Consider the following 16,950-nt stretch of genomic DNA (forward strand, 5'->3'; position numbering starts at 1 on the left):
CACGAGCGGTCATAGTTTTAAGATATTAGGAGAAAGGTAGAGGGGACGTCAGAGGAAAGTTCTTTACGCAGAGTTGTGAATGCATGGAATGCATTGCCAGTGGTGGTGGTGGAAGCAGAGTCATTAGGGACATTTAAGTGACTGCTGGACATGCACATGGACAGCAGTGAATTGAGGGGTGCGTAGGTTAAGTTAATTTATTTTGCATTAGGATAATCCATGGCACAACATCGTGGGCCAAAGGGCCTGTTCTGTGCTGTAGTTTTCTGTGTTCTATGTTCTATTTGGGGTTATGATCCATGGTCATGAAGCTATGTCCCCATGAGCAGAGCTCTCCTTTAGAAGCTTGGTATTGCTGAATATTACTCTTGCTTGATGGTTGTGAATGGTGCCAAAAAAAGCTGTGGATGCTGGAAAACAAAGTAGACAAGCATGGGGCTGAAGAACACAGCAAACCAGGCAGCGTCAGGAGGTGGACAAGTCAACATTTCGGGTATAACTCTTCTTCAGCTTTTCAAACTGAGAGTCCAAGATGATTAAATTTCTATTCAGTTTGCATTTAGTTTCTGTTCTTTTCTCCATTAGTTAACTTAGAATCTGCTTGTTTCTGCTGAATGTTACTTACAGATTCTACTAAGTATAAAGTTTGGATGGCACTGTTTTTGTCTAAGCACTTTTCAGGGAGTACTTCAATAACTGCAAGGGTCCCTTTCCCAAGTCTGAAAACACTCATTCAGACCTATAGTGAGTCACTTAATGGAGGCAGATTGACAGGGTTTTGTTTTCATTTGGCTTCTGGAGTGGGTGTCACTTATTGGCACAAACATTGCAGTGTAAAAGTAGTATTTACTTCAATGTCTGGCAAATGAACAAATTAATATGTAGAATCTGACAAAGCATTTCTGTTTCCACTATTTATCCACAGCTTTGAGAAACAGAGCATAAGGGAGCAGCGTGTGGCATGACAATGAGAGACTGAGTGTCCCATTGACAAAGAGGAAGGACGTGTTTGAGGTCATTTACAGAGCAAATCCTCATTTTTATTATCATGATTTGGAGGTGCCAGTGTTGGACTGGGGTGTGCGAAGTTAAAAATCACACAACACCAGGTTATACTCCAACAGGTTTATTTGGAAGCACCAGCTTTTGGAACACTGCTCCTTCATCAGGTTGTTGCCTAATAATTAAGGCTTCAAAATCTTAAGAAGTCAGTGATGTGAACTCAGTTAACTGTGGTGGCCTAGTGCTGGAGGCAATTGACCCCAACTGTGGGTGAAGAAAAGCAGGACTCCCATTTCAGCTCACTCGACACAAGTCCAGCTAACAAGTTAGATCCCTTCTCATGCACAGTTTTTTTTATTGCTTTAGAGGCAGGTTTCATGGCTGGCACCACTGCCTACAAACTGCAGTGTTGGTTAAAGAATGAAAGTTGGTCAGGATACTGGGAGAACGTCATTGTCCTTCTTTAAGCGGCACCATATGCACTTGAAAGGGTAGTTTCACTTCACATCTGAAAGACAGCACCTCAATTATGCAATGAAGAGTCAAGCCTTGATTCTATTTGCAAATCTCCGAAGTGAGGTTAGAGGCATAATTACCAGTCAGCACCTTACAACGTACAACTGTAGAGAATAGCAAACAAGGAATCAAAGGCACCTGAGGAAGAGGGCTGTTTAGGAAAAGGTTAAATAAAGGTAATTATAGGAAAGAGATATCTGTTTAACAGAAGGTAAAGCCTCAGTGGTTAAGGGGTGGGGATGGTCTCAAAATGAACTGAACAAAGGTGGAATACATGCAGAACATTGAAAGTATACATTGAATGGTGAAAATTTGAAAGATATTTAAAAATAAACAAAGGGGATATTTTAACTCAACTTGATAGATGGGTAGTGGGTGGGCATGACTCAATCTGTTGTTTTGCAAAGAAAATGAATTTACTTTGGATTGAAGTCAATGAGGAGTAATATTGTAAGGTCAATTTTACGTCCAGCCCAGTGAAAATCGCCCCTTGGATTGAACCTTTTTCATGGATGTACTATAGTGAAATGCACTCTCCAAAAGTCAAGGCTGTGCACCAATTTGGTAAAGGTGTTGTTTTATAAATCTTCATTATGTTGTTTTCACAAATTAATAAATATCTGGAGAATACCCATGATCCTTTAGTTCAGTTTAACTGGAGGCGTCTTTTGCTTTTGGGATTGGTGAGATAACAGATATTCTGTTACTGGGAGCTGTGTTTGTTGCTATTTAAAAATGAGTGAAATAGAATGATGTTATTTCACATACTGAGCTACAGAGACATATGTGGCTTTGTAGAAAACTACCTTGTTGGCTGACATTGAGATGTAAACTAGCTGAATCAGCACCTCACCAGCCAAGATCCCAGGAAAAAAAAACTGACAATACAAGTCCTGTTTATAAACCGATTACACAGCCTTGTAACTTAAGCTGTAGTTAGTTATGTGCGGCATTCCTTCATTTGTGCTGGATAAACAGAAATACAATCATGAAATTTTGCAGGAAGAAATGCAAAAATCAAAATATGATGGCATACCAATTCAGGATATGTTAGAAATTCTTACATTTAAATAATGGTTCTATATATACAAGATTCAACTTCACAGTTAATAAGCCTTAAATAGCTGTTAATAGTTGCTGATTGATTTTAGCTTTAACATCTAAGACCTGTTTGGACTTTTAACAAATCATCTTACTTCGCTAAGGCACTACACTTTGTCAAAGTCAAACCGTGCCATTTGTGACAGTACTAGAACTTAAAACAGAGTTAATCTGTGCTATTTCTGTTGGAGAAAGGTGGTTCCACAGTGGTGCGGGAATGTCTGCTGCAGAAGCAGTGGGCAAACTGCTTTGAGCTCCCTGAGTGAGTTTTTTAAAATTAGACAGGGGAAGCATGAATAGGCAGGGTCAGGCTCACACAGACCCAGGGTTTTAGTTTTGCTTTCAGTTAGTGAGAAAGCTTCTGCTGCTACTGAACAAGGTGATGGGTTCTCTCTCTCTCTCTGCTGCAAGGTTGTTTCTTTCATCGTTACTTTCTCCTGAACTGGTGGAGATAGCACATGAGAGAAATTTGTTTTGCCTTTTCCAAGGGTGTGTTTATGGGATGTTGCTATATTGGTACAGTTGAGGATTAGTTTTTAAATAATATATTATTTTGTTAAGTATTTTCAGAGAGATAAAGTTATGCCAATTCATTTTTTTTTGTTCGTATTTTAACTGTGTTGTAAGAATAAAGTGTATTTTGCTTAAAGCTTAGTGGTAGACCAATCAAATCACATTTGGAACAAAGTACACTTTGTCTTTAACTTAGATAAAAGCTGGGTCTAGGTTATTTCCTTGATATATTTTGATGAGGTTTGTTCTGGCCTTTAACATATTCCATCTCATTCTCCAATTGTAGGTTTATAATCGAGTCCATTCTTGAGGTATCAGTTTTTTGGTTGATCTGTTTCTCAAGGCCTTTGGTCAACATTGGCTGGCTTTCTAGATTGCCATGCTTGTTCCTACTGCCATGAGGATTCCTGCAGAGAAGGAAACCACTTCTGCCAGCAGAGGAGCACCGGCAGGTGAGAGCATGACAAAAATGAATCCTGATCCAGATTGCCAGGTTAGGGAAGCAGGCAGGCAATCTCGGCATGCTAAATGTCCACGTTAAATGTGGATTGTTAGTATAGAAAGGCCATCAGATCATCAACGACTCCAAGTGTGCGTTACAACATGTTAAAAACTCGTCTGTTGAAAAATTCAGTTCATTGATTTAAGAGGAAGACTCAAACTCAGAGCAATGCAAAATTGAGCCTCCATTTGACACAGGCAGAGTGTGCTGGAGAAAAAGGAAATAGTCTGGAATGCAGTGGGCCACAGTATTCACTTTGAACTGAGCTTGGAGTTAAGCTGAAAAATTAACTGCAGCAAACGTTGTTTTAACTGGCACCTTATGGACTGGCACTGTTGACAAACTAGCAAAAATTATATACCTCAAATACTGGACGTTTATGGCATTATTGTGAAGTCCACAAAGTCCAAGTAGTCAGCTGAGTGTGTAAGTGAGAAGGCTGTCTGGTGTTAAGTTATAATTTACATGATTTAGACTGTAAGTAAAGTATAACAGTGATGCATATACCCCCTTGCATTATGTTTGTATTACTTACTGTGTGTTTTGACATTGATTATGTGGACCTCTTGACCAACTGGAATAGTTGATCGATTGGCACACTCCTGGTCCCATAGATGTCGGTTAACAAAAAGTTTGCTGTACTTGGCTTTCAAAGAGGTTTTCACAGGTTTTCTTGGCTGATAGGTGTGTGACCTCCTACACAAATACCGCTTCCCATGTAAAATCAATGACCATACACATATCGTAATGCTGTTCGAAGATAGGCATTCATCCAGCCCTACACTGTGGTATTGCTTACAAATTAATCCATATCTTTGAACAGTGGTAATGATATGCTGCTCAACTAGGATTACCAATCATTTCAGATTGCTTTGCAGTCTTCAGGTATGATGGATTAAATCTTCAGGACAGTACTGTGAATGCATGTGGAGCAAAGTTATAGCAGTACTCCAAAATTTGTACGTGTCTTCAATTTTGTTTACTAGCTATAAAAGTACTTTGAGATGGAAGTTTTAAATAAAGATTTTCAAATTGTTATGTGATGCGATGGACAAATTGTTCACTTCAGCACACTGCTGGAGGATAGACTGCCCATTCTACATGGAATCATAAAGACATAGAGATGTACAGCATGGAAACAGACCCTTCAGTCTAACTTGTCCATGCTGGCCAGATATCCTAATCTAATTTAGTCCCATTTGTCAGTACTTGACCCAAATCCCTCTAAACCCTTTCTATTCATTTTTTCCATCCAGATGTCTTTTAAATGTTGTAATTGTACCAGCCTCCACCACTTCCTCATTCCATACATGCACCATCCTCTGCATGAAAAGGTTGCTCCTTAGGGTCCCTTTTAAATCCTTCCCCTATCATCCTAAACCTAGGCCCTCTATCTCCAGGGAAGAGACCTTGTCTATTTATCCTATTCAAGCCCCTCATGAATTTATAAACCTGAGAGTCACCCTTCAGCCGCCGACGCTCCAGGGAAAACAGCCCCAGCCTATTCAGCCTCTCCCGATAGCTCAAACCTTCCAATCCTGGCAACATCCTTGTAAATCTTTCCTGAACCCTTTCAAATTTTACAACTTCCTCCTGATGGTGTCAATCACACAAGGGTGCTGCTCACGTGAGCGTCAATGATAAGAGACTACGTGAGGCTGCTCCTCAAAAAAAAGGTCCTATGGATTTGCAACATGTCATTCATAACACACTGATCACCACATCATGTTACACTGCACAATCCTGACCATGAGCAACCATTGCATCATCTGTTCTTAAAATATCAGTTCTTCTATTACACAATGGAGATAGAGATCAACACAGCTTTATGCAGTAAGAATGCATTAGTGTTTGGTAAGTTAAGGGCTAGACAATAACAGTTTCACAGGAAAAAACAAAGGGGAGCCTATTAACCGAACAAGGAAACTCTCCAGACAAGTGACTTACAACTGACCAAATTTCTGAATAGGTTTCTCATGCAGAGTGTACAGGAAAAAGTGGAAAAAAATTGAAGTTTTTCTTCTAATATCTCACTGTACAAGGAAGTAGTTGCATGTAGTCAAGAATAAAGACAACAATTGTGTGTTTACTTGCACAGTCATAATCAGAAGATTTACAACGATGATTGAGGATCTAAATCAACAATGCACAGTAATGGAGGACTAGAATCCGAACAGAGATTCTCGCAAGAACAACTTCCCCAGGCTTCTCCATCACTTTGTGCTTTGCTTTATTTTTCATTTCAAATTGAAAACAAAATCTGCAATATTCCTAGAGCTGCTGGGCTGATGTCAAATCTCGGGCAGAACGAGCAGTGCACCTGCTGATATCTTTCGGAGAAAAGAGATCCCTCCTATGACATATCAGGAGGCCAGAGAAAAATAGAGAGGGCACGTGAATAGTCAGTGAGAGAGGTGGCATGGGGAGAAAGGAAAAGAGATATAGAGATAGAAGGACAGTAAACACGTCAGAACAATAAAAAAAAGCATAGTTGTGCTCAAAGGCAGAAAGCCATGTTTGTGCATTTCCTACACTCTACATATCGCAACTCTAATAGTACAGAACAAGTACTTCAAAGCAACTTGTCAATAAAAGATATTTCCTGATAAAACCAGATGGACAAGATCTCTGTTGTCTATCCAATTGTACCTTTCTACAGGTAACTGCTTCAAAAGAAAAATTACATGCTTTATTCAGAAACATTGAAAGGGGTTATGTGAAATGGTGCTCTTATATAGGTGACATCTCTCCAATAACATCTTCATATACATGACACTCCTTAAAACTTATGGTGCTTTCAAGAATCCAACAGTAAACAACTGCATAAGATTGTACAGAATATTATTACGTTCCTGGTGGAGCCCCATGCAACTAAGTTCCCTTTCTCATCTATGCATTGCATGTGATAAGTCTCTTCCACACACTGCAGCCTGTGACCTTGGTGGGACTTTCCTCATTAAAGGCTTCTTGTGTGATCTTTATGGGTGGCACTAAATGACACCAATACTTCTGCTATAACATGCGTTTTGTTAATGCAAATTCGCTACAACGCGATTGATGAATTGGGGGACACTGTTACTAAAGCGCAAACTTTTAAAACGTGTATTGGCTGTAATGCGATTGCATCGCAACACTTTAAGCACCATTTCTAAAGCATGATTTTTATATAACACTGGGTTGCACGACAATACAACCATTGCGTAATAGAAGAACTGACTGTATTGCAAGGGTAAGGGAGCTTCCATTTGACTTTCATTGGTATTGTTACTTTTCAAATAATTGCAAATGTGTGGGAAGTGAGTACAATTTTATTTTCATGTAACTGGGCACTATGGTGTGGAAGGCACTGCCTGAAATGGAGGAGATCTCCAAGAATGAATTGATTTAAAGGAAAGTTGGAGGGTTGATGGGGATACAGTAAACGAGTGGGACTAACTGGATTGCTTACTCAAGGGCATAAATCACAATGTGCCCCCTGTGTTTAAGATTTTAAAGGGTGGATCCTGGGAGCAGGAAGCAAGACAAATGAGGGAACTTAACCGCTTGAATGGGCAAATTCAGAATCCTGATGTTAGGATAACTTTTCTTTCGTAATTAACTTCTCCAAACATTAAAGATGGGTTGAGGCAGGGTAAGTGCATGTATTTATGTGTCATATATCTGCATTAGAAGGCCAGCTTACCAGAGTAAAGTTCCTGTTGTGCAAATAAGCAGTACTGGGCCTTCAGAACCATGCCTGGTAGTCATTGTCCAGGACTTTGGAGTGAGTGGTCACTGCATTGTGCTCTTTCTGCAGTGTCATCGATGTGATGTAATGACAGACAATCTAGTGGGCATGGAGGATGGAGTGTAAAAGGTGCAGGGGATAGAGGCTGACCAAGGGTAGAAAGGATAACCAGAATAGGGTTAAAAGGTTGTATCTGAATTTGAATGGTGCATCTACAGACAGGAAAGGTTTCAGAGACACTCAGCGAACACTGAGCCAGTGGAATTCATTAACCACAGAAAGCAGTTGAGGCCACAACATTGCACTCGGGGCAAAAGGGATCAAAGGACACAGAAGAAAAGCAGAACAGGTTGGATGATAGTAATGAATGCCGTAGTAGTCTCAAACAGCTATAAGACCTAGTCTCGCATCTACTTTCTATGTTTCTATGGAGCTCGATTATTGTTCTTAACCAGCAGGGTCAATAGTGTCAATGGTTGGGTCTGAAGGATTATACTGAGAGTGTTAGGGAATGGCTGTAATTCTATAATAGTGGCAAGACAGGCACAATGTGTGGGAGTTGCAGACTTAGACAGAGTACATGGATGGCCTCATTGGGAATTCCACAACAATAGGAGGCTTAGAGGTTCTCCGAGGACCATGTGACAATGAGTCTACTGCATGAGCACCATTCTCAGGTGTGTTTATCTCTCTATGGTGAAGCAAACAAGACAACAATGTTGCTTCATGACCCAGACCCCATAACATTGAGATCCCTGCAAGATCAGGAGCCACAGTGAAGATGATAATGAATGGCATCTGCAGTTGCCATGAGGCAGAGATTTTGAGTGGTGCAAGTGGGAGAGCTGCAAAGAAAGTGCAAAGCAGATCTCTCCTTGCCATTGGATCACAACTAGCACCTCGTGCATACAGGTGAACCCTGCACTTCTGTCTGCTGTTGGGCAACGCTTTATGAAAGGCCATCGCCTGTCATGTCTGTCATACCTTTGGATGTGGTGGTGGTGGGAGAGGGGCAAGGTTGGGTGAGGGAAGATAGTGGCAAACACAGGCAAATGTGATGCTTTTGGTTCGCTGTGAGTGAGCTGCTGTCTGGGCACCATTTAAATATGGCACTGGACCCACTGACTCCAAGAGTTAACTGTAGGGACCAGGACCTCCTGCCGACCCTCACCACAACTACTAGCGCATGGATACGTAATGAGCCGAGGATGACAATACACGAGTGAAGTCTCACAAACAAGTGGAAGCACCTTCCATACCTGACAAGGAATGTAGACTGCATGATGGAAGGTTCTGCCTTATTTCCAGATTTCAATGTTTTCTTGCATTAAGTATTTGTTTGGGAAAGTAGGCAAACTCGTATGGGGGACACTTAACACAGCCCGCACTCAGACACGCACACACAAATGTCAATAGGGACAGCAAAGGGTGAAAATATGAAAGCACAACAAACTGCAATTTAGACTCCGATGATGGTTGTTAGGTGCATATTCAGTGAGACTCAGTGCAGTCAAAATGAGGGGAAACTGGTTAATGAATACAGGGGCAGCATACTTGGGGGAATTTCCACTGACTTTGGAATTCACCCACAAACACAGTTTGGAACCACAAAGCTTTGAGATTCTGAGAAGTGGCAGGGAGAACAATAATTGTGATTTCTTTTTAGAACTGCGATTCTGTAGAGCTGGAAGTCCCCAAGTCTGTACTGAAAAGTTTTAGTCTTTGAAGTCACATCTGATAACAATAAAGCATGTAATCAAAGGACACTGACAGAAATGTATCGAAGTCTAAAGATTTTCAAACTGCAAAGCAAAATGATGTAACATGCAACTCTTTATTTTGCATTTCATGGAACATCACCACAATTTTAAACAAAAAGGAACGAAAACATGTAGTCTTGTTACACAGGCCAAGATCTGCATTGAATAACTGATGCTCTGCATTGATTGTTCTTAAGGTTGTAAACAACTCTCCTCGAACTGTTAACCCACTCTGACCGCACAATGACGGGCTGCTAACCATCCCAGTTCTCATTCTTTATGAGTAAGCCCTGATGATCGAGCCAAAACTTTGCAAAGCGTCCAAGCAGCATCTTGAATACAATGGGTGCTGCAATCGCACAATCAGGTCAGCGCTACCTGTCAATTTTCTTCAATTTTCCACTAATTTCCAATGGATGGAATCAAGAGGACTATTCCATTGAACAACCTGCTGTGCTGTCTGCTCTTCTTGAGACTTTGATAATGGCCCGTGATTCTGAAAAATTCCTCCACGTTAACAATAGGACTAATAGGAGAAAGTGAGGACTGCAGATACTGGAGATCAGAGTTGAAAGTGTGGTTCTGGAAACACACAGCCAGTCAGGCAGCATCCGAGGAGCAGGGGAGTCGACATTTCCGGTGTAAACCTTGCACCAGGAAAGAGCTTATGAAGGGCTTATACCTGAAATGTTGATTCTCCTGCTCCTCGGATGTTGCCTGACCTGCTGTGCTTTTCCAGTACCACACTCTCGAATATAGGACTAATAGTCCAGAGTACAAATCTACTTATTTTTGTTATCCTCTCTTTATTTTGATTGCTGAAGGTATATGTGCAAACATAGGTCAACAGCTAAATCAAATCCTTGTCTCGTATTTCTGGCTCAGTGTGTGGACAGGTGCTACACTTCCTGATCAGCTGCATCCCAAGCTAGGATTATAACCTTGCAATAAATTTGACATATCCGTCACTCATTATTCTATACTTCCTGCCCTCTTGTAAGCGTTGCTCAGTTGTGAGTCAGCGAACATTAGATGATTGACATATAAAACAGCCATACTGCACAGAGCTGCCAAAGTCTACAGGAGCAGGAGAAGACAGTCTAGAGCCCCAGCAAACACTGCCCATACTCACATCCAACATGCCATAATGTGGTGCAAACAATTCACGTTCCCCTGGTAAACTCATTACACCGGCACAGCCATTATAACAATCACCACACATTTCAAATTTCATTGTTTCAGATTGCTGAAGCCTATACACGGAAGGATTTTCAAGGCATCTTTTTGGAATCAACATGAGACGATCAAGTTCCTCGTTCAGGTGATGCGAGCAACTGTGGCTGAGAGAGTGGGGCATGCAATAATGATTCACTCACTTGGAAGGGCAAGGGATACAGCAATGGCTTGCTTTGTTTCTCTCCTTTCCTATGTCACCAGGCTGCAATTAGGCCCACAGGAGAGTTGAATGTGGATGCCGCACTGTCACAATAGTCCTTTTGCAAACTGCCATACCCCGTATAAACATTGAAGCAAACTGGATGTGCACCCTTGTCAAATTCATCAGAATGCCCATAAAACTGCAATTCCTGTTCAGCATCAAGATTTCACAAACTCAAGCTGCCAGACTTGTGTTTACAACCTCGTGCAGCGTGAACTGTAAAGCAGTCTTACCTTCTCCTCTACTCTATTAAGTCTTGCCCCGATTGTGTTCTTTCCCCTGTCCTGGCTTTTTTCTGAAACACACCATGAAAAGGAGGATTAACTCATTATTTGTGGCTGTATATTTAAAATGATTTTACAGAAAATGGCTATGATACACTTGTTTAAATATTTTTAGGACTGACAAAAATAAGCGGTATCAAAAGCACTGCAAAGCTCATTAAAGTATGAACTTCACATTTGAAGTGATCTTTCTTCCAGACCAAATGGCCCTTATTGCAAATGAGACTAGCTTTCAGGTTGCAATGGGTTGCTACACCTTTGGTTTGATAATTGATGCATGTTTCTAACCTCTTAATAAAGAAAGAACTGGGTAAGATGTAAAACTGTCTATTTACCCTCGAGAAATGAATTAAATCTGCATTTCGTTCTTGATAATGTCAGATAAGGTCAACCAAATACTGCCAAATTTTGAGCAAAACAAAGCATATCAGGAATAAAAACATACTTAAGTGGCTTGAGTGAATATCCTATCTGAGAATTTTTTCTGTCATATTCAGTGGAAAAAGGAATCAGTGCTGGGGATAATGTATTCTCCTTATTTTGCATGCAATGTCAAAATTGGGCTGAAGGGCCAAGTGCAGCACAGAGCTGACGCTAAAACAGTTTCTCTACATTTCTGCATCCTCATAACACACACTTTGAACTGTAATCATGGACCATTTTCAATGCATCTTTTCTGCAGCTTGTCTAAATGAAACTGTTAGGTCAGTGCTAGTAAGTCCTGCGTTCTGTCTACATCAGTACAAGTTCGAGGATCTTCAGCAGGTACAGCCCAAAGTCACATTTTTTGCTTAGTCAACCTCTACTAGATTCCACCCCAAATTTAAACCATGGATTGGAGGCTCCTTTCCATTCCTCTCCTTTCAATTACAGCTATTTTCACCTCTCTTCCCTTCCTGACAGCGTGGTCTATTGGCTGACATCTGATTCCACTTCTGATACACCGCCCAAACAACAATCATCATACAGAACTGAATGCTGACACGAGTTAATCTTGTATAGGACGACAGCCAAGCCTGGTCATAGCAACTTCCAGTCCCAACAGTGTTCCCTGCATCATCACCTACACTCCACACCTGCTAGCTCACCCTGTCCTGTTCTGAATTCTCGCCGGACCCAAGATTTCAAGCTTGAACAAAAAGCCCCTGCCAATTGCTTTCTCTTCTCTCTAATAGAGACCCCACTAAAAGGACTCTACAGCAAAGGAAGAAAATAATCCCCACCTCAGTTTCCAGCTCACTCTGGACCAGGGGAGGCATTTAGTATTTTGTTTACATCCAGCAGTCTCAAGAGACAGCAGCACAATTCTTCCTCAATGAATGAGAAAGCACCCCTATCTGGGGCGGCATGGTGGCTCAGGAGTTAGTACTGCCGCCTTTCAGTGCCAGGGACCTGGGTTCGATTCCAGCCTCAGGTGACTGTGTGGAGTTTGCACATTTTCCCCTTGTCGGTGTGGGTTTCTTCTCGGTGCTCTGGTTTCCTCCCACAATCCAAACATGTGCAGGTTAGGTGAATTGGCCATACTAAATTGCTCACTGTGTTCAGGGATGTGTAGGTTAGGGGTAAATATAGGAGAATGAGTCTGGGTGGGATACTCTTCAGAGGGTCAGTGTGGACTTGTTGGGCTGAAGGGCCTGTTTCCACACTGTAGGGATTCTACAGTGTCTTCGCTTATTGCGACCCAACTAAAACTTTGTTGTCTGTCCTCCATTCTGCACTACGTCATGCTTCCTTCCCACCATGGGTTCTTCACTCTCTGCATCTTCAGCTGCCTTGACTCTACTCTGTGGTAGTGCCTCTTCAAGCCCCTCCATTCCTAGCTATTTGAAATAACTGCACAGAGGCTGGTATCCTATCACCAAGTCACCTTTTATTTACATGTGCACTGTGCGTGGACTCTGACCAGCCAGCTCAGAGCCCGTCCCGAAAGCGAGGAGACACTCGGAGACTCCAGCTTTTAATCTGTCGGCCTGGGCTCCCTCATTGGTCCAAATCAACAATCCCAGTCAGGGATCTCATACTCAACAAGATCCACCTCGTCAACTTCGATCCAATCACTACACTATCCCACTTCCATTTCTCAAAAGCCTCCTTAAAACCTACCTTCTATTTAAAATCATGAGGGGCACGGATAGGATAAATGGACAAGGTATTTTCCCCAGGGAGGGGGAGTCCAGAACTAGAGGGCAAAGGTTAAGGGTGAAGGGGGAAAGATTTGAAAGGGACCTAAGGGGCAACTTTTTCATGTAGAGTGTTATGCGTGTTTGGAATGTGCTGCCAGAGGAAGTGGTGGAGGCTGGTACAATTACAGCATTTAAAAGGCATCTGGATGGGTATATGAAGAGGAAGGGTTTAGAGGGAAATGGGCCGAGTGCTGTCAAGTGGGACTAGCTTAGGTTGGGATATCTGGTCAGCATGGACAAGTTGGACTGAAGAGTCTGTTTCTGTGCTGTACATCTCTATGACTCTATGACTAGGACTTTCACCTTCTGCTTCTAATACTACTTCCACCATTGTTTGGTGCATTGTTATTTTCTTTCATCACTGTGAGACACTCTAAGACATTGTGTTATGTGAAGGGGGTTGGGGAGTCGTTAGCTCAGTTGGCTCGATGATTAACATGTGGTTCATATTAGCGCCAAGAGTAAATGGTTTGATTCTCATTCCAGCTGAGGTAGGCCTGGAGCCTGCCTCCTTGCCCTGCCCCTGAGAGTAGAAGGCGATTGGCAAACCATCACGAACAAGAAGTTGCCAAGAAAACTAACCCCAGATGAATCATCAGCAGACAAAAAGTCAAGGACCTGCCTTCGGGCAGAGCAGACACGAAGGATGTTAACAACATTCTGGAAATGTAAATTATTGCAGTCAGTATGTTGTGTCTTGGCTGTGATCAGCTAAACCAGCAGACTGTAATGCAGCTTGAGAGCTCTCTGCCCTGTATGCCTTATCTGGTCACTTATGTAACCCTGAGACATTGAATGAGGGTGAGGCATAAAACCTTTCCACACTGGAGATCAGTTTGAACCCATTTTTCAGATTGTATTAACTGGTTAGTAAAGTTACCTGAGACAGAGAGGAACATGGTTGGTTTTCCTAAGGACTGGTCTAGTCTAGGAAATAAGATAAAAATAGAATTAACAATTAATTCAGCAAACAAATAAGAGTTGCATACGTGTTATTTTACATGATTTTAAGTTAAGAGATACAATATTAATAAGAAACAGATACATTCGGACAGGATTTTCCATTTGGATTAGATTACCTATGGTGTGGAAACAGGCCCTTCGGCCCAACACGTCCACACCGACCCTCTGAAGAGTAACCAACCCAGACCCATTTCCCTCTGACTAATGCACCTAATACTGTGGGGCAATTTAGCATGGCCAATTCACCTGACCTGCACATCTTTGTGACCGTGGGAGAAAACCAAAGCACACCCACGCAGACACAGGGAGAATATGCAAACTCTACACAGGCAGTCGCCCAAGGCTGGAATCGAACCTGGGTCCGTGGTGCTGTGAGGCAGCAATGCTAGCCACTGAGCCGCCATGCCGCCCATTTTGGTAATGATCTGGATGCAACTCCAAATTTATGCTAGTTTTAAGGTGTTTTTGCCTCTCAGACATTTCCCCCCTTATAAACGATTTGCAAGACACTTAAAAATATAAGAAATTGAAACAGGATAAGGCGTTCACCCATCAAGCTATCGCTTATGTAATTATAGCCTTAACTCCATTTTGCTGGTCCATTCTCCCTCATATACCAAATACATTTTTCCAACTCAACCTTGAATATATTGAATGGTTCAACCTTTAGGGAGGAGAATTTCCAAGATCACCCTTCTGAAAGAACACTTTCCTCTTATCACCCTTTAAATGGAAGACCCCTTACTGTTTAGGCTGTGATCCCAGGATCCAGACCCTAGACCACACAAAGAAACATCCTGTGACTTCACAGGACAGATGATCTGCCATTATCCAGTGCAATCGGCAGTGTTTTAAGACATGATTTTTAAAAATGCCTCAGCATTATTGACATATTCCAGAGTGGCAACTTGTGCACAATTTGATTAATGGAACTAAAATACATTTATCACAAAGCAAAGTATTTCAAACTCTAGTCGACCTCTCATGAGTTAAATGAATTGAAATAAATGCAAATGGCTTTTAGGAAACCATGCAGAACCATTAGCTAATTATTTTGGGGTAGTGTTCAGTCAGAACAAAGAACAATACAGCACAGGAACAGGCCCTTCGGCCTTCCAAGCCTATGCTGATAAATTTTGCCCTTCTATACCAAAACTGTCTTCATTTCAACGATCCGTATCCTTCTATTGTTTAACAAATTATCAAACTATGATAGCCAAAAGCTTTTAAGTATGTGGGCCTAGATTTAACAGGAGCTCTGCTGTCACCTCACATGCATACCCACCCTTCCAGATGAAAAGTCAGAGGGGCTAACTTGCCTCCACAGGTACTTGACACTAAGCACCATGACATGACTGCAAGTATTCCTTTCTACCTATGGTGGAAGTCCCACTTCAGGGAGATGCCAGCCAATCGGACAGGACTTTATGCGACCCAACAAAAAGTTGTCCAGACTCAGACACCAAGCGGGCAATCCCTGGGAAGAGGTGAGGGGTTATGCTGTCAGAAGGCCTTTAACTGGAATGGTAGGGGGTTAGGGATCTGAGCAAGGGAGATGGAGGAAGGAGAAACAAGGATAGAAATAAATTCAGAAAGGTAAGAAGCTCACATGCAGAAAAATATACAAGAGATGTGAGAACAGAGCATTTTGAAAGCATTAATGTGATTGGCCCAAGTCATCTTGGATTTATGAAAGGGAAACCCTGGGTGAATAAACCTACTGGAGTTTTTTTGAGGATGTAACTAGTAGAATAGATAAGGGAGAACCAGTGGGTTTGATGTATTTGGATTTTCAGAAAGGTTTTGCTAAGGTCCCTCAATAAGAAGTTAGTGGGTAATGTTAAAGCACATGGGATAGGGGATAATGTAATGGCATGGATTGAAAATTGGTTTATAGACTGGAAGCAAATAGTAGGAATAAATGGATTGTTTCCTGACCAATAGGTCGTGACGAGTATGGTACCACAAGGATTAGTGCTTGGTGGTGCTTGGGCCATAGTTATTCATAATAAATATAAATGACTTGGATGAGGGAACCAAATGCAACATTTCCTAGTTTTCTGTTGACAAAAACTTGATGTGAGCTGTGATGATGGTGTAAGGAGGCTGCAAGGTGATTTAGACAAGTTGAGTGATTGGGCAAACACATGGCAAATGCAGTACACTGGCAAAAGGTGAAGTTATATGGTGTGAAAACCAAAAAGAATGAGTATTATTTAAATAGTGATATTTTGGTAAGTACGGATGTCCAGAGGGCTCTGGGTATCTTTATAAAAACCAGTCAAAGCAAGTAGACAGACCGGTGCAGCAAACAATTAGCAAGGCAAATGGCATATTGGCCTTCAATGGGAGCCTATTCCAGTTCAGAAATAAGGGAATCTTATGGCAGTTTACTGGGCTTTGGCAAGACTTCACCTGGGATTTTGTGTGCAACCTCAAAAAGAACATGCATGCCACAGAGGGAGGACAGTGGAGGTTCACTAGGTTGACCCCATGGATGGGAAGACGGTCATACAAACAGAAATTGGTTTGGCTGGGCTTTTTCTCACTAGAGTTTAAAAGGGTAGGAAGGTGCCTGATTGAAACATATAAGCTTCTACCAAGGCTGGACAGACTCAACTCAGGGAAGATGTTACCTGTGGTTGTGGAGTCTAGAACCAGGGACACAAAGTCATAGAGTTATATATAGCACAGAAACAGACCCTTTGGTCTAACTTGCCTTTTTCATTATTTATACAAATGATTTGGATGTGAATATAGGAGGGTTGGTTAATAAGTTTGCAGATGACACCAAAACTAGAGGTGTAGTGGACAGTGAAGATGGTTTCGCTCTTGATTAGATGAGCCAATGGGCCGAGGGGTGGCAGATGGAGTTTAATTTTGATAAATGTAAGGTATTGCATTTTGGTAAGGGTCTGGCAGGACTTATGCAGTTAATGGTAGGGCCCAGGGGAGTGTTGC

At 41.8% G+C, this 16,950-nt stretch overlaps 1 protein-coding gene across 2 annotated transcripts in view; it reads right to left on the reverse strand.

The window, feature by feature from the left end:
- Positions 1–16,950, reverse strand: part of LOC132824369 (potassium voltage-gated channel subfamily KQT member 1) — a 707,684-nt gene that overhangs the window by 178,107 nt on the left and 512,627 nt on the right. For both annotated transcript variants that reach the window (XM_060838761.1, XM_060838762.1), the window contains exons 15-16: positions 13,907–13,953; positions 10,793–10,854 (exon numbers count right to left, since the gene is read on the reverse strand). In XM_060838761.1, the coding sequence (XP_060694744.1) occupies positions 10,793–10,854; positions 13,907–13,953 (109 nt within the window). The remainder of the gene's footprint in view (positions 1–10,792; positions 10,855–13,906; positions 13,954–16,950) is intronic.

Source organism: Hemiscyllium ocellatum, chromosome 18 (genome assembly GCF_020745735.1).
Source record: "Hemiscyllium ocellatum isolate sHemOce1 chromosome 18, sHemOce1.pat.X.cur, whole genome shotgun sequence".
NCBI classification, from domain to species: domain Eukaryota; kingdom Metazoa; phylum Chordata; class Chondrichthyes; order Orectolobiformes; family Hemiscylliidae; genus Hemiscyllium; species Hemiscyllium ocellatum.